Here is a 25,225-nt window from a genome sequence, read left to right on the forward strand (position 1 = left end):
TTGCAGTTTACAGTGAACAGTATATCTTTGAATTTTTATATATATATATATATACATATATTTAATGTGTGTACATATATATAATGTGTATACATGTGTATACGTATATGTATATGTATATATGTGTAAGTATGTATGTGTTTTTTCTTTGCAGCAATGTATGTGTTAAATTGAGATACATTATGTCATAGGTAGTCAACTTCCTTCTCATTAAATATTTAGAATTTGAATCCTATGTTGTTTTCTTTTGAAACATTTGTGCATATGCACATGCACCGGAGCATGGTGGTAAGAGTCTAGGATTTCCCCTGGTTATTATTCCTTTTTGCTCTCAAGTGTCCTCACAAAAATGGACGTAAAACTTGTACAGTTTTTATAAACATTCTGAAAGGTCTTGGGGAGCCTGAGTGATTTTTTCACTAGCATAAAAACAGCCTTTAAAATAGAATACCGTGAAATCTTTCCAACGTTTCAAGTTCATTTAAGTCTTTCTTCACATATCTACTTGCAGTAGATATTAACAGAATAATTGAAACAATGTTACTTTCTCTCTTGAAGTAATATGAACACACTGGGAAGCTAAAAAGTGTTTGTTTGTTTGTTTGTTTGTTTTTAAATAAGCTGTCTTCATTGCCTGGTTGACGATCACGATTTTAGAGTAATCTTATATCATACCATATTCTATTACTTCCTCCCAGACTATGGCAGTGCGGGACTCTATACCTACGACATCTAACCAAAGCAGAACAACTGATTATATAAAACTTCCTGAAGTCCCAAGGACTTTCTATGCTCAGTCTGATTATTGAACTCTGTGTGATCAGTATCATCCTAGCAACTCGCAGGCGAGATTACTGAAACAGAGAGAAATTGAGTCATATCCAGCTAGTAAGTGGCAGTGATTTGATCTGACCTGCCTGATTCTGGAGTTTGTTGTCTGAACCAGCGGGCTGCACTGCACCGCCCTACCCAGAGCCTTTCTTCCTCGGTGATTCCATTAGCAATTCATAGTGCTCACATGCTGCCAAGGGCCGGGACGTCCAAATACAAGCATGAAGTAACTCGGCAAAACTCACTAGAAGTGCAACAGTGAGAATCAGGAGAGCCAAGAGTATGCCCTGCGAAAAGAATTTCGCCCTATCTGTTTTCCAAATTGTCTGATCTCCAAGCACATCTGTGACTAAATCTGACCCATGTGGTCATCAGTCTGTAGCACTTGGTTTACAGAAACAGCCCCTCACCATTAACTGAGAATCACTGGGAAGGCTCGACTGGGTCCCACAGACTGACGAACAGCATTTATTTTTTAATGAATAAGGGACCTTAGATAGTCACACATTCTGAAATTGATTTCGTTGAGATGAGGGAATGAAAGGAATTAAAAATAATGTGCTTTTGAGGAGTCGCTCTTTATTAAAATAATGAAGGCCCCCAGCAGTGTTCTCTGCCAAGCAAACCAGACGGTCTTTCTGGTGTCTCGTCTGTGGGTATCTGACAGTGAGGTTCCTGAGACGTGACGGTATTAAATATCCAGCAACTGACTGCAGACTCTAAAGAGTGGTGTCATGATTTAAGGCAAAATATTTGACATGCTCCTAGCATTTGTTGTTTGGCTAAGGATTGTTGTTTTTCTGCATGTTGAGTATCTTATTTCTTATCTACATCTGAGGATTGTGACTTAGTGAGTAGCGCGTAAAAATCAAATTGACACAGTGTCTCCTTTGGTCAAAACATCAGGTGCGCACCGTGTCTGGATGTATACTGCTGAATTTGGTTCGGTGTGTTGAAAACTAGGAGGAGTATTTACCTTACTGTAAGAGCAAATGCTTTTGATCATTTAAATGCATGATTAGGAAACAAAGCCCTCTGCTAACGTGCTCTAGAGTTTAGATAAAAATAAAAAAATCAGCCACTGAAGCAAATCCAAGGACAATAAATAAAATTCAGATCTGTGAATGTTCAAACTCCTAAATCAGTGGCAAATTAGGTAACACCCAAGGGCTGGAGATGTGAATATTACGTAATGAGGATAATAAAGGAGTTGAATGTGATGTGGCCCAGCCGCGTGTTAGCAGCTAATTCCAGAAGGAATGCTTTGCAGCCGTTTGCCGGCCGAGATGCATGTGTTCAGCTAAATGGAAATCTTGGACGTCCTCTCATACACCCCATTATTTGTAATTGAACACCTGATTTCTATCATGCAACAAATTAACATCTGCACTGGATCTGTCTTTTATGCATATGGATACAGTGATTAGAATTTTGCAGATAGACAGATACCGGAAAACAAAAAGACAACATTGTGAAACACTTCCAGCCATAATTTTTGATTACATATTGAGAATCGTTTAATTATCTAACTCCATTTAATTAGCCCCCTCTACTTAGGTCAATTGCTTCTTTTTTTTACTAACACGACATGTTAGCAGTTTGTTAATTGGCATGAAATAACATGAGACGTTCTCCTGCTTCATACGAGAGGTGCATGTGTATAAGCAAAGAAAACACAATGAGGAAAACACGGAAAGGGAAATGTGTCATTTAGCCAGCTTCTAGCCCTTCCCAGGACTACAGCCTTGTGCCTTTTGAATTTTGATCATTGTATTATTCAGGATGGGTTTGTTAGCCTGAAGGACGTGGCATTGGTAGACCATGGTTACACACTTAAAATACAAGAGCCTTGCTAAACAGTGGCACCTGCTGAAAAGCAAAAAGACAGGTAGATCAATGCTAGCTGAAGGCAGGTAGACACAAGAACATAAATATTTAGCCAAGCAATTGTTTTTTAAAAGGTCTAGTCAATACCAAATGTGTTAGTGCCAAGCTCTTCCTGGTGCTACACTGCTCGTGCAGATTGAAGTGTTGCTTGTCGGTTGGTTGGTTGGTTGGTTGGTTGGCTGGTTGGTTGGCTGCTTGGCTGCTTGGCTGCTTGGCTGCTTGGCTGGTTGGTTGGTTGGTTGGTTGGTTGGTTGGTTGGTTGGTTGGTTGACTGAATGGCTGGCTGGCTGGTTAGTAGGTAGGTAGGTTGGTTGGTTGGTTGGTTGTTGAGACTAGATCTTGGTTTGTAGCTCAGGCTGGTCTCAGACTCACTATGTAGCTCAAGTTGCCTTTTATCTCATTATCCTTCTTCCATCTGCAGAAAGTGATGATTATGTGCCGCCACATAACGTGAGTCAATCTCTTTTTATCGGTGTTTTTTATGTATCGATAAAGATGGTGGTTACACTTAGGAATTTCTTTCTTCCAAAGAATTCTTCTAGAATCTGGCACAAAGAGACAGTTGTCAGTTCCTTGCTTTGGGAAGTGGATGTGTAGCCACCCTACACTGACCATGCCCTGGAATGCTATCCACTGTTTAAGTGGGAGTCATTTTTCCTTTTGAACCTTCACCTAGTTCTGCACCACCATTTTAGGACTGTCTGGTAGCAAAAATGAAGGAATGTAGAATAGCATTGTTTTCTCTGGTGTTTAATTCCTCTTACTCTATTTTACTTCATATAACCTATGGTTATATAACCTCATGCCAGGTTACCTCAGACCTCATAAGAGTTAAATGAGACTCGGGGACCAATTGGCCTTGTGTTCCTATCTTATACATTAAATAATGAGAGAAAAGATTGTGAAACTTTTTAAAGTATTCGTGGCGATCTAAAAGACGTGTAATTTATTTAGTTCGTTCTACAGATAGCCTGGGCAAAGCATTTTAGTACATACAATGATGACAGTGCGTGTGGGGTGTCTTTGTTCTTGTAGGAAATGTCTGCCTCCACTTGGGGGCACTGTTTTCAAATTTAAGGGAGGAAAAGAAAAGAAAAAAAAAGAAAACGTTTGATTTATTTCAGTTCGAAAAGTTTCCCAATGTTCTATCTGTAAATCTAATTATACAGATTTAGATAAAATGCCTTGGAAGTGTTTCGAAGTAGCTGAGGTTTTGAGATTCCTGATTAGGTATAAATTAAAACAGCGTTCCTCATGCTATACTCTCCAGAGCGGGAACAGCAGCAGCGACCCTGCAAGCCCTTAGCCACACAGATTCTCAGGCCTGTTCTTGGGCCTGTCGGAATCCAAGGCTCCTGGCGCATGGCTGTGCGACTTCCCACATCCTCCCCTTCAAAGATTGGCTTGGCTACTGCCATTTGGTAGCCAACCCATTGGGGCAAATTCCGAAACGTTTGTTTAGTATTTAGCTTATAATATACACTTGAAATAGTGTGTAAAACTATCTGGTTTGGGGGCAGTCCTCTGTTAGTTTTAATATGTAGACTCTGAAGACAAGCCCATTTCTCTGCCTGTAAATATACAACTGTATGCCCGTGAGCTACAACCGTCCCTCGTGGTCACCACCTTTCCCCCAAACCCCCTTCAAAACATGGAATAAGGAAATTCTGAGACAAATCTTTTGTTTCCTATTATATAGATAATTTAGCCATAAAGCCTCTCATGATAGTGTCAGAGACATGATCTACAGTTCATGGTAAGTCTTCTAACAGTGTTTCTTAATATCTCTGGGCTGTATTTACACTTACTGACAATGTGTGTTTGATAAATCGATCCCTTGGATAAAGTTTCCGGTAACTGGGAAACCGATCAGAACCTCTCCGGTTAGAAAACAACTATCGAAGTGGCCATCTCTGCGGATCTGTCTGTTTCTTGGCTCTGACAGCGGTACGGAAGCAGAACTTCTGCACTCAGCCTCTGTAATAAGCAGATGGCTCTCTTGCTCTGTTCACAAGAGTTCGTTTAAATGATTCGAAGAGAACACCATCGCTCTTAGAGAAGAACCCCGAGCTTCCTAGTTTTAGGAGGGAGAACCATCTAGAAGCAGAGACCATGGAGCTGGACCATGGATTCAGCATAGCCCCCTTGCTGCACTCTTTCACACTCCTCCCTGGACATCAGATGAGCCTGTTTGTTGCCTCTGTCTGTGTCTTCTGAGACCGTGGATTCCTTCTGGGGGGAATTGAAGAACAGTTTCTATTGAGACAGTTGAGGAAGGGATTGCCCACGTGATGACAGAAAGTGCCAGGTAAGCTTGCTTTACTTCCAGGAGGTCCGAGCTGTTTTGTGTCCTGTGATGCTGTGCCCTTCACTCAAAAGGGCTGACATTGGAGGGCACCTCAAGAGACATCCTTCTTTTATGCTCTCTTGTCAAAATACAGTTCCCTGTCGAGATATTCACACGTAAACGAGCGCCTTCATCTGTGAATGCTTTCACATAGAACCATTCCATCCAGCGCCCGTGGGGTGCACATCAATCCATAGTATAAAGGATGGGGTTGTTCCTGTTAAGACCTCAGACATCCTGAGCACACACTGCTCACCAGATTCTCCACATATGAGAGGGGAAATGCTTGTGTGAAGACAGATACTGATTTATGACCCCCTCCCCCAATAGCCAGAGTCTGCGCCTTCACCTTTAACTATGACAGCAATGTGAATCTTAAGCAGAAGCACGGGCCACGTTATTCTGTGCTGACTGTACTCAAGGACAGCCCTCAGCATGGTTTTCATAATATTAAAAGTAGAAGCAATGATTATGAAATGTGAATGCATCACCTGAAGGAATAAATCATACATACCTAATGGAATTGATGCAGTGACTAAAATGAAACATGTAAAATACAAAAGGACAGACCACAGTGTTAGATATTCAGTAAATTGGTCTTCTAAGAGTTGAGTGTACTTTGAGAGAGCAGCAATGGAGTGCATTGAGAATAGTCACTTGGTACATCAGCCAGTCTGTGCAGGACACGGTCTAGATGACCACAGTCTGTGCAGAACAGTCTAGATCAGCACAGCCTGTGCAGAACACGGTCTAGATGAGCACAGCCTGTGCAGAACACGGTCTAGATCAGCACAGCCTGTGCAGAACACAGTCTAGATCAGCACAGCCTGTGCAGGACACAGTCTCGATGACCACAGTCTGTGCAGAACACAGTCTAGATCAGCACAGCCTGTGTAGGACACGGTCTAGATCAGCACAGCCTGTGCAGGACACGGTCTAGATCAGCACAGTCTGTGCAGAACACAGTCTAGATCAGCACAGCCTGTGCAGAACACAGTCTAGATAACCTGGTCATCGGTTTATTCACCTCCATCTCCAGATTCTAACTGTTGGGTAGAGTAAAGCCTAGTTTGCTTCAATTGGGGTGAAGTAAAGTTAACTGAAGCATAGCTGGAAACTTTACATTCTTATTATATTATTTATGTGTGCTTGTGTGCCTTTATGCATTTGTATGTATCACAGGAATGTAGGGGCCCAGGGAGGCCAGAAGGCATCAGGTCCCCTGCAACTAAACTTGTCAGTCTCTTGATATTGGTTGCTGGGAACCAAACCCAGAGTCCTCTGCAAGAACAATAGACCTCTAACAGCTGAACCATTTCTCTGGACCTGGAAATGTGTCTAATTGCTAACCTTTTTGCTAAAAATTTCCCTCAAATTTACTACAGCTCCTTGTTGCTTTTTTAAAGAGTTCACAGATATTTTTAATTGGATGATGAAGCTTGTCTGGGAATCTCCTCGTATGAACCTCCACACTAATTTATCATAATTTTCCATAATCTATGCTTGGTGTTGTTTATAATTACTACATCTTCTGTTCTAATACAATACAAATATTAAATTGTCTCTAGAAACAATGACACCAAGATATATCTTGCAGTACCTGAAGAAAGTGTTTTCTAGCCCATTTTCCTTTAGTTCTAAAGCAAAGAAAATAAGACAGACAGACAGACAGAGACCTTCAATAAATTAAAGATTCTTGGTTTCTAGTAAATGTCAGCAACAGTGTCGACGTCGTTAGTAATTCTTACCTTCCACTAAAAAGTAGATAAAGAGGGAAGAGTAATGTATATTCTTAATGGAAACTAAACTAAACTATTTAGGGTGTGACTCCATGAAGAGAAGGTGAGGAAAGTCATTTACAGGTCATCATCTGCTAAGAACTCATTCTTTCTCTTTAATTGATACTTTTTTTTTTTAAATCTGTAATTACCGTTAGATTGACTTAGATTCTTTTCTGTGGAATTACCTTGATCTGTCAAAGATTCATGTGATACAGTTCAAATATTTATCCCCAACTTTATATATAAAAAGAGGTGGTTTTGTTCTTGTTTAATTTTGAAATTAGGACCCAGGATACTTTTTTAATAGATAGGGAAATAAATGTTCTGCTCGACATCATCGCAGTACTCAACATCATCACAGTACTTACGTTTGTCGTATAGGTGATAGTGGTTGAAGCTTTATTCAAGCCACTGAGTGATAGTCAGTCGCCAACTATGGGTTTCTTTCTCATTCTGTCCATTTTCACCTATGTGTATATGACTCTAAAATGGTTCCATTGAGATGAAAATATTGAGTTATTTGAACTAATGCATGTTAGCATCCTTACAAAAAAGTCCTGATTCCTTGTACACACAAATCCCTTAAAATGAAAGAAGTGGGGAAATGCAGGTTTTATGCCCAAGTTGTATTTTTTTTCTTGTTTGTTTGTTTATCTTTTTTGGATATATTATTTATTTACATTTCAAATGTTATCACCTTTCCTGGGTTCCCCTTCACAAAACCCCTATCCCATGCCTCCTCCCTCTGCTTCTGAGGATGCTCCCCCACCCACCCACCCACCCATTCCCACGTCTCTGCCTGGAATTCCCCTCCACTAGAGCATCGAGCCTTCACAGGACCTCTCCTCCCATTGTTGCCAAACAGGTCCATCCTCTGCTACATATGCAGCTGAAGCAATGGATCCCCCCCCATGTGTACTCTTTGATTGGTAGTTTAGTCCCTGGGAGTTCTGGGAGCTCTGGTTGGTTGACATTGTTGTTCTTCCTATGGGATTGCGAACCCCTTCAGCTCCTTCAGTCCTTTCTCTAATACCTCCATTGGGGTCTCCCTGCTCAGTCCGACGGTTGGCTGCAAGCATTCACATCTGTATCAGTAGGGCTCTGGCAGAGCTTCTCAGGAGACACCCATATCGGTCCTGTCAGCAAGCACTTCTTGGCATCAGCAATAGTGACTGTGTTTAGTGACTGCATATGGGATGGATCCCCAGGTGGGGCAGTCTCTGCGTGGCCTTTCCTTCAGTCTGTGCTTCACCCTTTGTCCAGGTATTTACTTTGGACAGGAGCAATTCTGGGTTAAAACTTTGGAGATGAGTGGCCCCATCCACCCAACTTGTGTTTCAGAGGAATGACTTTGAGATCATCTTTGGAAGCAGCAGCATAGATCATTTGACAAAAGGAGTGAGGCGTGTGTCCAGTAGATGGCGCTGGCGCTCCCCAGAAATAGAAACTAATGACTCCAGACTTGCGGGAAGAAGCACTATTTACAGATCAGTCATCAGGACATTTTCTTTTCAAAAATGCAAAAATAAAGAGGTTAGGAGGAGGTGAAGTGGCAGTTCATTTTGGACATCTCCAGCTTGTCAAGGCACTTTACTGAATTAATATAGAACGGCTTTAATATGTGGTGATATGGGGGTAATCACATCTACCACAAGGTCACAGCAATCTGACATTGAAATGCCGATATGTTGGATAGATGTCAGAGGTTGTTTTTCTTCTTTTCTGTTGACTCTCTGGGTTTCTTTTTCTATTCTATTTCATTTCTACGGGGTACAGTGCTATGAATGCAGGCTTGTCAGCACAGAAATCATCAACATGGCATTATTGAGCTTTAAGCTAAAGGAGAGGGGGAAAAAAAACATATGAACTTCGTGAAGTGAATTCAGAGCCTTTTGGACATAGGTTTCTTGTTACTATTGGCTTTGTTATTCGTTCTCCTGCACATGAAATGAGGGGAAACTTGAACTTCAAAGTAGAGTTTCCTGCAGTAGTGTCCGGAGTTTGTTTGTTTGGGGTTGGTTAATAAATAGAATGAATGTAAGAAAAATGTAGTAGCTTGGAAACAAAGCTGGTCTTCTGCAGAAAATCTCCCTTGTTGGAACTGGACAGATGGCTCAGTGGGTAAGAGCCCTCCCTGGCCGTTCTGGAGCACCCGCATGACAGCTCACAACTGTCTATAACTCCAATCCCTGGGGATCTGACACTGTCTCTGGCCTCTGCAGGTACTGGGCACATACACGTTACACAGACATACAAGCAAGAAAATACTTGGGCTGGAGAGATGGCTCAGTCGTTAAGAGCATTGATTCCTCTTCCAGAGGTCCTGAGTCCAATTCCCAGCAACCACATGGTGACTCACAACCATCTGTAATGAGATCTGATGCCCTCTTCTGGTGTGTCTGAAGACAGCTGCAGTGTGCTCACATACATAAATCATAAATCCTTTTTTTTTTTTAAAAGGAAAAAAAATACTCAGGCACATAAAAATATTCTATAAAAAAACTTAGTGTAACTTTTGAAGGACTCGATAAAATAGGGCTGAGAAACACTTTTCAACTTCTTTATTTAAGAAGATGACTTTGGCATTGCGTGTGTGCACGCGTGCGCGTGTATATGAGTGTGGGTGGGTGTGAGTATGTGAGTGAGCAGAAGAGGCACACAACGCACACATGGTGACCAGACCACTGGCTCACTCCTACCATGTGGGTCCTTGCATTGAACTCAGGTCCTGAGGGTGGCAACAGGTGCCTTAACTTTGTAAGCTGTCTCGCCAGCCCAAGAAAATACGTGGGAAATACTGCCTGGGATACAGAGCTTATGTCTATCCACTTGTGAGATGAAGACTGTCTACGGTAGCACACAGAGTACAACATTAAAACAATCTAGCTATCCTTTTCTCTGTGCCTTTTTAAATGCAGGCTTTCATTGGGTAGCCCTGGCTGCCCTGAACTAGCTATGATCAGGATGGTCTTAACCTCACAGAGTTCTGCCTGCCTCTGTCTCTCAAATGCTGGGATTAAAAGCTTTCAGCACCATACCCATTTTGTTCGCTTATGTGGGGTTTTTTCCTTCATTTGATTGTTTGTTGTTTGTTTTTTGAGATGAGTATATGTCAGGCTGGCCTGGAACTCATTTAGCCCAGGTTGGCTTTGAATTCTTAATCCTTCTGTTTTAGCCTTCCATGTGCTGAGTAAGCACTGCTAGCCCAGGCTATCTCCTCTTATTCACCAGACAGGAGTAATTTTTAGAATGCCAGGTATATACATGGGTGTGTTGTCTGCATATGTGCCTGTGTGCTTGGGTGTGAATGGTACCCGTGGAAGCCAGGAGAGAGCATCCGATCTCTTGGAACTGGAGTTCTGGGTTTGGGTCTGTCCTTACCAGGTTCTTGGAATTGCACCTGGGTCATCTGCAAGAGCAGGAAGTGCTCTTAGCCTATCTGCCATCTCTCTAGTCCCCTAGATAAACATTTCTGTGTTCTATTACTAGTACTAGTGCCATAACAACCCTTTGGTTTATTCTGTAGCTCGAAGGGCCTTTTCACACGCTGCTGCATTCCGTTCTGCCGTGGTCTAGGCAGATATTTTCCTTCCCTTTCTAGCACTGACAGGAGGAAAATTCCTAAGAGAAAAGTAATCATTTGCAGGCTATAAGTCACGAGGAAACCGCTCTTGCTCTGTTTACCTCTCCTCCTTCCCTCCCAGCCATTCAGCCTCCTCATCCATTGTCACACACCCATCTATATTCTGCAAAAACAATTGCAAACAAAAAAACAAACAACAACAACAACAAAAAAAAGGAACCAAACTCGAATTACATCTGTTTGTTTCCAGGCACAAGTTTCTGCCTGACAGTGGTCTCCTGCCGCCTTCCTGCTCTCACCTCACAGTGGGCCACGCTTTCCTGGAAGCAAAACTGAGCCCTTTATATAGGAGCCTTGCATGCATGACAGCCTGTCCCTGCATATATCTCATGGGCAAAATCTGCCTATACTTAGCTCTGTACAGCATTGTCATTGACTAGGCTACCTAATAAGACTGAAAATTTTAAGCCTGTATCTAATAGAAATGAGCCACGTTTCCAGCATTATCCTTATCAGTGTTAGCAGTCATTTTATCATGTATCTGCCAACTGCCTCATTTGTTCAGTCATCTGTGCCAACGTGGACACAGAAGCCCAGTACTGTTGCCGAATAGATCCCAACATTTATATATGTCAGTTTGCCTTTAGACGATGACTATACTCTGATTCTGATGAAGCCCTCTGTGATAGACTTTGGATTGAAGCTGTCTTCAAGGGCGTTCAGACGCCATCAGAGTCTCTTGGAGGGGGACAAGGCTATGAGGCTCACCGTCCTCCTGAAGTTCTCGATTCCTACATTTGCAGACGCTTTCCCATGCTTTCTTTTTACTTAGATCTCCTGTGTTAAGTTTTAGGATAACCTTCCGAGGCTAAAATCATGTGACTTTTTCTCAATCTAAATAAGTACCAGTTTTATAGAAAAATCCATTTAATTTCATTTTAATGCATGTCATAAATACTTTTTAACCCAAAGTTCACTCTAGACACTATTTGTATTTTATAGTTGTTTCTGATGTCCAAGGTAGGAATAGCCAGTTAGTGATTCAGGAATACTTATAGAGCATGCATCCCATAATGACCCAGCCTGGGTAATGGGGAGAGTGGTGGCACAGATTGGTCATAATCCTACCCTGAAAGGAGTTGGTCATTTTGTGCAGGTGATGGACCCTAGTGAGGTTACCCAGAGGCCATTGGTATGGAGAAAACCTCCTCAGGCTATCAAGTACAGGAAATAAATGTATATGATTTTGTTAAGTATGTTTTCCAGGTTGACCTAAAAAGTGTACCTGACCTAAGGGATGAGAATAAGTAGGCATTGTGAAACTGAGACCGTAACCCAGCTTAAGTAAACATTGGACATTCTAAGCAGCGCCTGACCACTGGAGTAGGAAGGACAACACTGAGCAAATGGTACTCAGTGTAGAAGTAAGTGATGGGCAGTGTCCAAGGATCCCGGCATGGGCAGTGTTTACCAATGGGAACAACCTTCAGAATGTATGAAAAGAGCGCCAGGGCAGGGTTAACACGCACCCCAGGAAAGCCCTTTGTAAGCTAAGGGATGTGGGAAGTTTATCAAAACAACATAATCGCAGGGGAGTAGGACAGAGACCCGCACACTGAAGCCAAGGCATAATGTCAGGGCTGGAAAAACCGCTAGGGCGCCTTGCTGTTCAGCAGCCCCAGGTCTTGAACCAGAACTCCACCATCCTTGACTGCAGATAGGATTGGCCACGAAACATAAAAATGAGGTTCAAGTAAGGTTCGTAGTCTAGGTAGAGCGAGTGGAGCTGTGGGGAAGGAAATCTGTGAAAGACGCTGAGCACCAGAAGGGGTTCGAAGAAATGGCTTTGTAAGCTAAGTCATGAAAATACAAATCAACAGAGTCCGCCCAGGAGACACTCAGAGCTCTCAGACCACGCCCTTGCTAACTGAGACCGGAAAGCAGAGATGAAGGATGTGCGGGAGTCGTGGGTAGCGCACAGCGATCGTGGACCAAATTTTAAAAGCAAGGCTACTTCTTTTTCGGATACAAATCTTAGTAGACTCCTATCCGGGTTACAGGTGGGAAAGCGCCTACTTCCGAGAGGGATGTTAGTTCCTTCTAAGCAAAATGTGAAGACTCAGTTATATACTCGCAGTGCTTAGGACTCCTTTGTGGTCACCGTCCAGCTCGTTTTCCCAAGACGACCTTCGAGAGCAGGACTCCCACAGCCCGCTCTGTGAAAACGATTCTGAGTTTTTGAGGCACAGTGGACACTATTGTCTCTCACCATCGTTCTCCGTGTCTCACCAGAAGCGTCTGCTACAGGCTCTTAGAGGTCTCACACACAGAGAGAACCAGTTCAGTCTCCCTTAACTCAGTCTCGTCGTCATTTGCCCACCAGACCTCTTCCTTTTCCTAATGCTTCCTAAAATCCTCTGGATCCAGTGCGTACTCTGTGGAACACGCTGGGTCCCAGGCTGTCTTCTCACTGACTTTACTGTTAGAGTTTGATTGTGAAAATGGACATTCCATGTACCTATTTCTCTTAAGCATGTGAGTATGAGGAAGGCAATTCAACACCTCCATTTATAGAAAGGGAAACAACAGAAGCCTAAAACTTTGATTACCTGTATTGTGTATAATGTTCAGCCATATTTGATCACTTTCTTTACAGGGATATTGTGCCCTAAAGAGATGTTATTAGTAGATGACAGTAAATAATTTTCTTTAAAGTGTCAGGTATGTGGGACTCTGGTCATGTGCTACAGAACGTCCTTCAGAAAGATGTCAAGCTGGGCCCCCATCGACATTCAGGTTTTCTAGTCTTCCTGAGGATATAGCGTGTTGGCCTGGCTTAGTTGGAGAGGGCTGGACTGCACAGACCCTCAACCCTTTAAACTATTTCTGAGACATTCTATAATCCTCTTAGAAATCTCCATAGCTTTTTCTTAGCATTTAACAAAGCAATGGAGCTTCTGGAGAGGAAGGAGTGAAATTAGGAGCAAACAAGGAATCACGCCATCATGAAATATTCATTCTATGATGGAAGACAATATAATATTAATTAATTCATCTGGACATCCTACAATACATGCTTATTTCAACGATGCTCTCTGTTACAAATACATTCAAGTTTGTCAATGAGAAATACATTTTCAGAAAACTTGGAAAGTGTTTGCCTTTGAAAGGAAATGAGCCGTTAAAAGTGTACTTGGACATTTTCTTTTCCTGTGAACTGAGTTCTAAAAGAATGTCGTCGACCATTTAGCAAAGATTATAAATATAATCACGCACTCTTCTCTTTAAATTGTCTTATATGAGAAGGGCTATTGTTAAATAGCCAAGACTGGTCTAGAACTCCCTCTGCGGAACAAGCTGGGATCAGACTCTCAGTCTTGTCTCCTCAGCCTCCTCCTGCAAATTCTATATAGGTGAGGACCTCTACACTTGGCTAAAAAGTATCTTCTTAGAGAAAGATTGCTTGGAACAATTTTATTTAGATGGTTGGCCATGTGTTTAGATGTATCAAAGTACTTTTCTACCTCTAGCTGTTAAAGCTACCTCTCTAGCTGTTAAAAGTGCTGGTGCCGGTTGAGGTTCAACTGGAAGGTAAAACTCATAAAACTCATAACAGTACAGAGCTACTGAGTCTACAGAGTACTGCCTCAGCAAAATAGGTCATTGTGGCTCTAAGAAACTTAGCTTTTTGCCCAACATTAGGAGTTATTGGTTTTTCTCAGCCCTAACTTCTTCCAAACTGTTAGATACTCTTGCTTGGTGAAGACCCTTTCTTTTATATCTGTCCCCCATCAAAATACAGGAAGTATTTAAAAAAAAAAAGAAAAGAAAACTAGAAAGTATTTACTTGTAGGTTTCCTAATGCTCCAGCCACAATGTTGTCTTGATTCAGTTTCTTTTCTCATCCTTGGCTGAAAACAAAACCAAAGAAGAAGAAAAAAGAAAGAAAGAAAAGACAAGAGAAAGGCTTAATCTTGCAGGGTTAAATAAAAGCAAGAATGTAGTGAAAGGAAGACTTCTTTTATGTAAGCAGCAGAGAATGTGGTGGTGGGTGGGGAGGGGGGGGAAATGACTGCAAGTGCCTGAGGGCATTTTGGTCCCTATTGGTTTTCACATCAAATGCAATGGTGCCCACAGATAGCCTGTATTGTTGTCAGTTAAATGGGATCATGAGTGTCTGAAAGGTGTTTGAGAATGAACCGAAAATCATTTTCACAAGTGGATGATTACTTCTGCCACATGTTAACCGAACTCTATCAGAATGGCCTAGCTTTTTGAGCCTGCATTAATTGCTCTTTCAACCTTGACTGAGGTTTCTCTTTAAGAAAGCCCTTTCCAGGACTAAACTACTCTATATATTGATTTTCTTCTCCTTTCTGTATTTTTCCTTAAAAAAAAAGCCTTGTAGAAGAAAAGCCTTTATTATTCAACATGTAGATTGTTCTGTTTCTTTGAATAGAAAGCTGTCCGCATAAGTGATCTGCCCAAAGTAATAGTCCTTTTTTTCCCCCAAGCACTGAATAATTCCCATCTTCTGTATACAATTATGTTTTTCAAATATTCATTAGTGATGATTTTTCCTCATAAAGTAAAACCATGAACTCTCACAGCATGGACTCCGTGCAAATAAATTGTCATACTCTTCTTTCTATTAGGACTGTATGCCACCATTCTAATTGAAACTAAACTACAACATTTAGTAAAATGTTTGGAGCTTTTCTTTTTTTCAAAAGCATTCATTGAACAATCTTCAAGTTAGAAAGACTTTGTGAGGTATTTTTAAACTGTTTGGTTAAATGAGACCACTTCTTTCTTGTAAGGATTTTCTGTCTCAAGCATGGCGTGTAACAGTATTAGTTATGTCCTTCCTAAGGAAGCACATGCCACCGTTCATGTGCATTGTGTTGGAGGATGAGTTAAATCTCAATTTTTAAGACTGATTAGAAAATTAGTTCTTCAGATTTCATTAACTTTTTATTATATGTATATCAGCATGAAATATATTGTATTTGTAGAAAAAAATCCTCAACTTATTAGTAAAATGTACTTCCAAGGGAATTGGCTGAAAGGAAGATAATTCACAGATTGTTGTATTTTTAAATTATCTTTTTAAGTACATAGTCAAAGAGATATTGCACCGAACAGCGTTTGAAATGCCCTTGCACGTGGCAAGGATGGCAGATAAGAAGTGAGCTAAGCTTAGCTGTTATTCCAGTTGTTGTTTTAAGTTTATTTTTACTAAGCTTCATGCTGTTATGTAACTCTGTCGTGTCTTTTTATTGATGCATACGTTAGCATGCACACAGTTAATGGTTGCCCTATGTCTAAAGAAGTTCTTATTCTTGCTGCCCTAGAACATTCTGAGAGATTTTGTAAAGGCTAGGTGGATTTGTAAAGGGAGACTTCGAGAAGTAGCCACGATCTAGCTTTCGTACTTGGCGTGCTTTAAGTGATGACTTTATAAAACATCATTGCTTCCAGGGAGGTTGTGTGCACTTGTTAATGAGATGCTCCAGTAACCAGGTCAAACTGATGATAGGGGGAAAAGACCAAAAAAATACGCTGTATTCCTTATGTTGTATCTTGAGGTTTGATCGAGAGAGAGAGAGAGAGAGAGAGAGAGAGAGAGAGAGAGAGAGAGAGAGGGAGGGAGGGAGGGGGAGGAGGGAGGAGGGAGGGAGGGAGGAGGAGGAGGAGGAGGGAAGGAATCCAAGTAGGCAATACTGTCATTTTCTTTTCATTTTAAACATTCCCCGGCAGCATTATTTTAAATATATAATAAAAAAAAACCTTTGAGTCTAACAATCCATCTCTGATACTTGAAGATATAATATGACCTCATGGGGTGGTTGAATAACCCAAAGTAAATGCTACAGGCCAAGAAACAACATTAGGATTAATTTAGTTTAGTTTGGGGTTTTTTGTTTGTTTTGTTCAGTGTTCGTTTGTTCGCCTCTTGACAGTGATTATTGTTCCTTTAGGGGTAAAAAAAAGAAAAAAGAAGTCACCGTAGCCAACAGAAATGTCCCTCTCTGAGGCAGTGGGACTCTGAGGGCTCCGAGGTGTTGAGACTGAAACCAGGCGCTCCAAGGCTCCGGCCTCTGTTCCGCCCCAGAACTGCATCGCACGTGCTCATTTCTTTGCTACACAGTCCAGTGTAAGAAGGGAAGGTTTGAAAGTTAAGCCGATGGTTTTGTATTCCAAGAGAGCGACTTCTTACTACTTAAGTTGGGCACATTGATGAAAGCAAGTACTTCTGACTAGTATCTGAGCGGTTATTCTCGAGGAATCGTTAATACTCTACTTACACGAGTTCTGTGGTGCCCTGTAAACGTTTCAACAGGGACGGGCTGCATACTTAATACTGGCATAGGCAATGTGCAATAGACTGTTTCCTTCGAAGCATCTTAAATAATTCTTGGTCCAAATAGGACTCTAGCTAGAGGACCTTCTACCTAAGGCCGTGTTCGGAGGGAAGCAGAGTGTGGAGCATGGCCATGAACACCACTCTTATTTGTGCTTTGTTGAAATCTTTTAAATACTTTGTTTAGAAGTTGACAACAAGTAAACATGAGCTCGCTAAACAAACAAGTAAATAAACACCTTTGCTTTCCTGATTAAAATAAAGTAGAAAACAAATCTGCAGCGTTTCAGAGAACGCTTATGTCATACTAAGTGACACTTATTCTCTTAGACAGTGTAAGTTACCACCAAGAGAAAGTGTATATTTCCTGCTTGGACAAGGGTTTGGCAGGTCTGGCTTTCATCCTCTTAAAAAACAACTTTATTACTGAGTTTGGAAGCTAGCAATGACTTGGCAACTTTCAAGATACTAAGGAAGACTCCAGCTTCAAAGATGACTCAGCAGCAGATCGTTAGGGTTCTGTGCACATTTGTCCCTCCAGAATGAAGTACAGCTCAACTGACAGCCCCCACCCCCCCCACACACACTCATACACACACACACTCACACACACTCACACTCACATACATACACACACACTCACACACACACACATACACACTCACATACACACACACACTCACACACACATACACACACTCACACATACACACACACACACACACACACACACACACACACACACTCACACACACACACTCACACACACACACACACACACACACACACACACACACACACACACACACACACACACACACACACACACACACACACACACACACACACACACACACACACACACACACACACACACACACACACACACACACACACACACACCCCCACACACCCCCACACACACGCACACACACTCACACACACGCATGCACGCACGCGCACACACACCTTGTTGCTTCATAGAATCACTTCTTCAAGCAGCAAAGACACCACTTTGTTTAGAACTGAAGTGACAAGAAGAAGTGTAAACTTGATTTTTAAAGCACAAATAAACAACATGAAAATAGCTTTTAAGGATCCATCTAATCAATTATATTGCCATTGTATGTCAAATAGTTAAGCCTGTCAGCCAAACTTTTGATGAACAGCACCAGGCAGTTGTAACTGGTGGTTCTCGTACTAGCAGTAGTGTTCTGAGGCTCTTTCTAAATCATTTTATATATATATATGTATGTATGTATATATATGTATGTATGTATGTATATGGATATATATATATAATTATATATATATTGTCTTTCATCATTATTTGAAGCCAAGTCCTTTACTGCATACAGATTTCCTAAGAATTGATATAGATAGGTTACAGTCTCTCTAGAGAAAGTAACTCAGTATTCTATAATTAAGGACTATCCCAACATTGATGTGTACCTTATCACACATATCATCAAGTAAAACATAATTTCTCTGTAATTTTTTTATATTTCCCTAAAATTAGAAGGGCCTTTTGGGGTTTAGCTACCATAAGAGAGATAATGTACAGCCTCTCATTGAACATGTAAAAACGAAGCGTCTAGCGGGATGGAAATTCGACAGACCCAACACACTTTGTCTTCACATGACTCAAGAGAGTGGGTTTGGATCCTTGTAAGATGTTTTCTGGTCAGTAGACTCACTAGCATTTATATAATAATAATTTGTGCCCCTTCACCTCACTTTTCCATACCCCAGCCTTTCCAAATGATCCTAACAGCCATCTGTAGTGAGTTTAGACTCTTCTGGATTCTAACCATTACAAGGGCCTTGAAAACTGAAGACCTCATTTAACCAGGAAAGTGTCCATGGAGTTCTCCGTTGTTCTTGTAACAAAGAGGTAAAGGCCCTCTCTATGTTCTGAGTATTCAATATTAATCATATAAGGGGAAGTAGCTATGGAGTCAGAATGACCATATGCCCAGAGTACTTCTTAACAGTGATTTTCCTGATTCCGAAAGGAAGGTGCAGTCTCACTCACGGCTAGTGGTAATTCAGCACACCATGGGCACTTTGGGAAAACAGTCTAGCAATTTCTCACACAGCCAAACATAATACCTGAATGTAATGCAGGAACTTAGTTTCTGGACACCATAACACACGAAACAAAAACATGCAAACACCATAGGCTTACACACAAATACTCATGGTATCTTTGAATCCCCTCAGCAGAGGTGTGGAGACAACACACCAAATTGGGAATGCATTCATACAGGGGAGTATGCAGCTTAGCAATCCATGAGAACAGACTCTCGGTACTCATCACAAGAAGCATAAACCCCACCAGTGTTCTTCTAAAGGAAGGAACATATACACGCAATGCCGTGTGCTATTTAATCCCAGTGACATTGCAGAAAGCATAACAAACGAGTAGAAGCACATGCAGAACTGAAGGTACAAGGGAAGAACTGGTCATGGTGGGCACCAGGAACCTGGCATTCTGCAAACTGAATGCAGTAGTACCCACAAGATGGTTACTTTAATCATTGCCTTTAGCATCCCTTTTAATGTCCGTGTACTCATTTCTTACTATGTGAGACTTAAGTTTTAAATTTTGAAACAATATTGGTAAACTGGCGGGTTTTTTATGCGTTTCTTACTTTTAAATACATTCCATACAAAGAAAGGTATCTGTCCTTATATCAGTGGGGAGGCAGCTAGGCCTTGGAACTCGATCACAAAGCCCACGTTTACAGTGAGACATGGGCACCTGTAAACTTTAACGTATTCTTTTTATTCAGTGTGTTATATCTTCTGATATATTTCACTTATTTCCATTTTTATATAAACATTTTTGACTAATATGAAATTTTTACAAGGACAAAATATTGTGTTTTTTTTCCCCATAGTGTTTACAATACCTCCTTCTTGGTGGCCCTCTGTTGACTGTTATTTCATTTTTATTATGCGTAGAGCTCATAAAATTCTGAAGACCGTTTTGTTTCTGGATGCGTTTGACCGATTGTCTCTTAATGGATGTGTTTGGACAAATTCTCATAGTGCAATAGCTCCAATACTTCAAGGTCTGACATCCAAGCATCTTGCTTTCTAGTACCCAATGTTTTCTCATTTTTTTTCTGTTTAGAGCATCTTCCACTGGTCTCCAAACGCTGTGTGCCTGTATTCACTAACCCTCTACGGTTTGTCTGCAGAGAAACCAGAAGTTATTATTCTAAACTCACTGGCCCGTCGTTTGCACTCTGCTCAGCTGCTAGTGTACAGCACACAGATCCTACACGGTCATGACCCTCATGCTAATTTGCATGTGGTAATGACGGTCCCTGGATCTCCCTATTCACTTTCGGGCTCGTGTGTGACCCGTCTGCCCGGCGCTCTGCAAAGTGAGATGCATTGAGAGAGCGAGCTGAGAAGCAGGCTGTGGTCACAGGCAGGGTTATTCCCAGTGCCCTCTGTGGCTTCTGAGCCGCTATTAACTACTCATCCTGCTACTGCCCTTTTACACTGAACATCTCTCATGCCCACAGTAGCAAGCTCCATGGGTCACTGTTGTTAACCCTGTAATAGGAACGTGGGTGTGTGTATTTCAGGGGAGGGAAATTCTATAGAACGGACAGCAAGAGAGCAGCTGAACACCTATCCCCACAACTGCAGAGGGGAAATTAGAGGCTAAAAGAAAGGGCGTTTAGGGGATCTCAGGAAGAAACAGTGAATGGGTGAGAACAAGAATAACCCACGTGTCCACCAGAGTCTAACGGAGTCCACATTGCATCCACAAACGCATGAAATGGTCTTAGATATGTCCCGATCGTTGAAAAGGAGCTCACCATAATTAGATGATGTGTCTAAAAGCAAACAAATAGTGGATTGGGCTCTTTGAGTGATACCTGCCAGTGCAAGAGCCCAGTGGTTTTGAACTTTAGCAGCTCCTCAGTTCTTTATCCTACTTCTCATATTGTAGGGAAGAGAGGAATAAGGACACTTAAGTTTACCCTAATTTCATTACTCTGGAAATATTTCCATTTTTTTCCTTTAATTTTTTATTGGATAGTTTATGTATTTATATTACAAATGTTATCCCCTTTCCTGGTTCCTCCTTCTCCTCCCATCAGCCCCCTGCTTCTATGAGGATGCTCCCCCTCCCACCTCACCACCCTGGCATTCCCCTACAGGACCAAGGACTTCTATTGATGCCAGATAGGGCCATCCTCTGCTACATATGCAGATGGGTCCCTCCATGGGTACTCTTTGGTTAGTGATTTAGTCCCTGAGAGCTCTGGTGGGGTCTGGTTAGTTAATGTTGTTCTTCCTATGGGGTTGCAAACCCCTTCAGCTCCTTCAGTCTTTTCTCTAACTCCTCCATTGGGGTCCGCGTGCTCAGTCTGATTGTTAGCTGCAAGTACCCTCAACTGTGTCAGTCAGGCTCTGGCAGATTCTCTCAGGAGACATCCTTATCAGGCTCGTGTCAGCAAGCACTTCTTGGCATCAGCAATAGTGACTGGGTTTGGTGGCTGCATATGGGATAGATCCCCAGGTGGGGCAGTCTCTGGATGGCCTTTCCTTCAGTTGCTGCTCTACTCTTTGTCCCTGTCTTTCCTTCCATGAGTATTTTGTTTCCCCTTCTAAGAAGGACTTATGCATCCACTTTTTGGTCTTCCTTCTTCTTGAGATTCATATGGTCTCTGAATTTTTTCTTAGGTATTCCAAGCTTTGGGCTAATAGCCACTTATCAGTGAGTGCATACCATGTGTGTTCTTTTGTGACTGGGTTACCTCACTCAGGATGACATTTTCTGGTTCCATCCATTTGCCTATGAATTTCATGAAGCCATTGTTTTTAATAGCTGAGTAGTACTCTATTGTGTATCACATTTTCTGTATCCATCCTCTGTTGAAGGACATCTGGGTTGTTTCCAGTTTCTGGATTTTATAAATATGACTGCTATGAACATAGTAGAGCATGTGTCCGTGTTATATGTTGGAGCATCTTTTGGGAATATGCCCAGGAGTGATATAGATGGGTCCTCAGGTAGTACTATGTCCATCCAGTTTTCTGAGGAACCTCCAGACTGATTTCTAAAGTGGTTGTACCAGCTTGCAATTCCACCAATATGTTTGTTCTTAGAAATGTCAAATCATTAAGTACGGGTATAATAGTAAATCCTCACCCTTTTCACATAGCCTTACATAGTATATTTTTCTGCATTTTATTAACTTTAACAACGTCATCATTTCAGCAGCAAAATAATATTTCCCTATGATTGTGCCATGATGGCGTTTAGTAAATACATCCTTCACCTTGAGCATTTGTCACCAGTCTTCAGTAGCAAAATGCCATGTGCCCTGGTAAGCATGCAGTTTTCTGTGGGACTCTACTTATTACTTGAGTACCTCCATAATAAAAGGTTAGGCATTTCTACATTTCACCATGGCATTTCTCATGAAAAGGGTTTCCTGTTAACATCCCCACTGGTCCTAAAGATAATGTCCATTGATTCTCTAGACCTTCACGAAAACTTCATTTTTTTATGAAAACGTTTTTTAGTATTTTTTTAAGAAACAAAAAGATATATTTGTTTTGTTTTATAAAAGGAGGTTTAAGATAGAGGCTACATTTTTTTTATTATTATTAACTCGAGTATTTCTTATATACATTTCGAGTGTTATTCCCTTTCCCGGTTTCCGGGCAAACATCCCCTTCCCTCCCCCCCTTCCTTATGGGTGTTCCTTTCCCCACCTCCCCCATTGCCGCCTCCCCCAACAGTCTAGTTCACTGGGGTTCAGTCTTAGCAGGACCCAGGGCTTCCCCTTCCACTGGTGCTCTTACTAGGATATTCATTGCTACCTATGAGGTCAGAGTCCAGGGTCAGTCCATGTATAGTCTTTAGGTAGTGGCTTAGTCCCTGGAAGCTCTGGTTGCTTGGCATTGTTGTACATATGGGGTCTCAAGCCCCTTCAAGCTCTTCCAGTTCTTTCTCTGATTCCTTCAACGGGGGTCCTGTTCTCAGTTCAGTGGTTTGCTGCTGGCATTCGCCTCTGTATTTGCTGTATTCTGGCTGTGTCTCTCAGGATCGATCTACATCCGCTCCTGTCGGTCTGCACTTCTTTGCTTCATCCATCTTGTCTAATTGGGTGGCTGTATATGTATGGGCCACATGTGGGGCAGGCTCTGAATGGGTGTTCCTTCAGTCTCTGTTTTAATCTTTGCCTCTCTCTTCCCTGCCAAGGGTATTCGTGTTCCCTTTTAAAGAAGGAGTGAAGCATTCACATTTTGATCATCCGTCTTGAGTTTCATTTGTTCTAGGCATCTAGGGTAATTCAAGCATTTGGGCTAATAGCCACTTATCAGTGAGTGCATACCATGTGTCTTTCTGTGATTGGGTTAGCTCACTCAGGATGATATTTTCCAGTTCCAACCATTTGCCTACGAATTTCATAAAGTCGTTTTTCATAGCTGAGTAATATTCCATTGTGTAGATGTACCACATTTTCTGTATCCATTCCTCTGTTGAAGGGCATCTGGGTTCTTTCCAGCTTCTGGCTATTATAAATAAGGCTGCGATGAACATAGTGGAGCACGTGTCTTTTTTATATGTTGGGGCATCTTTTGGGCATATGCCCAAGAGAGGTATAGCTGGATCCTCAGGCAGATCAATGTCCAATTTTCTGAGGAACCTCCAGACTGATTTCCAGAATGGTTGTACCAGTCTGCAACCCCACCAACAATGGAGGAGTGTTCCTCTTTCTCCGCATTAGAGGCTACATTTTTAAGCTAAAATTTCAGCTGTAAGAAAGTTTCAGATGTGACATTCTTTATTGCTTAGGATTGTGCATAGATTAAGTACATTCGAATAATTTTTATGCCTCTACTTTCAAACTCAAATTGTGCTAAGATTTGAAAAAGTTTTAATTTTAAAATGAGCCCTGTGTTTCCACTGCATTACACTGTATCATTGCATGATGTGTTTTCGTAATAACTCACCTAACTCACCACCTTGTTTTTTATTTCTTCCTTTTCTCCGTGGACATTAAATCATATCCTTTCTATATTCATTAAGAACAGAAGTTACGTTCTGAGGGCCAGGCAGGTAGTTCAGTAGGCAAAGTGGCTAGAACTCATGGAAAGAAGCTAAGTATGATTTTGCATGATTTAAATCCCGGGATTGAGAGGAGACAGGTAGATCCCCAGAGCTTAGTCATCAACCAGCACTACCTCAGCAAGTTCCAGGCCAGTGAGAGACCCTGATCTAAGAAACAAGAAGGGACAGCACCCCGAGGAACAACCCCAAGGCTGATCTCTGGACCCCACATGAGTTACTCACACACAAGAAGAACGTGTACATTCATGTCCATACACATATGAACACATAGAGCAAAGGAGTTCTATTCAAATGAATGACCAGGTTAATCATTTCAGTTTGTGACAGGTTATCATGCAAAGGTAAAAGCCAGGGCTGAAACTGAGGCTAAACAAAAGGAGACAGCATTTTTTTTTATTATCTAAGTTTTATAGTGGGGAAAAAATGTTCCGTGGAGAGCTTCCATAAGCCATATAAATCACAAAATGACAGAGCTGGCAGAGAACTTGGAAATAGGGACACCTAGTGTTGTCCTCTAGTAGGCAAAGAAATCGAAATGGATATTGGTGCAGACATTGCAAGGTCACCCAGCTGGACAGTGGCCTTTCACCCTGGGTTCTTGGCGCCGTATCCACCTCCTTCTCAAGCTTCACTCATCAGAAGAGTTCAGTGCGAGTTCCTCCGCTCGTCGCCTCCGTATCTCCTAAGAAACACACGTGAAAATAAAATTCCAACTGGTTCTCTGATCATCCTTTCTAACTCCTACTTTGTTCAGTTCGTAGTAAGGACTGACAAATTGGAAGCCACACAAATCAATTCCCTTTCAGGAATCGAGAATCACCTCATCACACAGAAGCCGCATGTTGTCTCTGATGTCAAATAAACTAAACTTGGCATTTAGCCATCTGGTCTTATAAATACCTATGGAAGATATATGGTATAGAGAGCCACACCATTATTTATGTACTGTCTGCTTGCTTTTCTTACCAGGTATCTGTATGCCCTTGGACAGAAGGTTTGGAAGAGATGGAAAAAGCGATACTTTGTTCTCGTTCAGGTCAGTCATTTATTTTCCTGTTTGGTAGTTACTCTCTGACAGTGACTACCCCATCCCTCTGTTGTTTGTTTGTACTAGTCATTTCTTGTCATGTCTCCTTCTGATAAGTAGATATTAGAAATTAAAACTTTAAAAAAAAAGGAAATTAAAACCGGTGATGATTTTAAATGACTTGTTTGAAAGCAAAGAAGTACATTCATTATGCGCCAGCACAGATAACATTTTTCTATCACACAGCAACCCAAGCAACTTGTAGCAAAATAACTGACATTCTGTGTCTTCTTC

At 41.6% G+C, this 25,225-nt stretch overlaps 1 protein-coding gene across 23 annotated transcripts in view; it reads left to right on the forward strand.

Moving 5' to 3' along the window:
• Window positions 1–25,225, forward strand: part of Cadps2 (calcium dependent secretion activator 2) — a 525,569-nt gene that overhangs the window by 325,608 nt on the left and 174,736 nt on the right. For all 23 annotated transcript variants that reach the window (XM_032906883.1, XM_032906888.1, XM_032906885.1 and 20 more), the window contains exon 9: window positions 24,874–24,940. In XM_032906883.1, the coding sequence (XP_032762774.1) occupies window positions 24,874–24,940 (67 nt within the window). The remainder of the gene's footprint in view (window positions 1–24,873; window positions 24,941–25,225) is intronic.

The sequence above is a fragment of the Rattus rattus genome, chromosome 6 (genome assembly GCF_011064425.1).
Source record: "Rattus rattus isolate New Zealand chromosome 6, Rrattus_CSIRO_v1, whole genome shotgun sequence".
NCBI classification, from domain to species: Eukaryota; Metazoa; Chordata; class Mammalia; order Rodentia; family Muridae; genus Rattus; species Rattus rattus.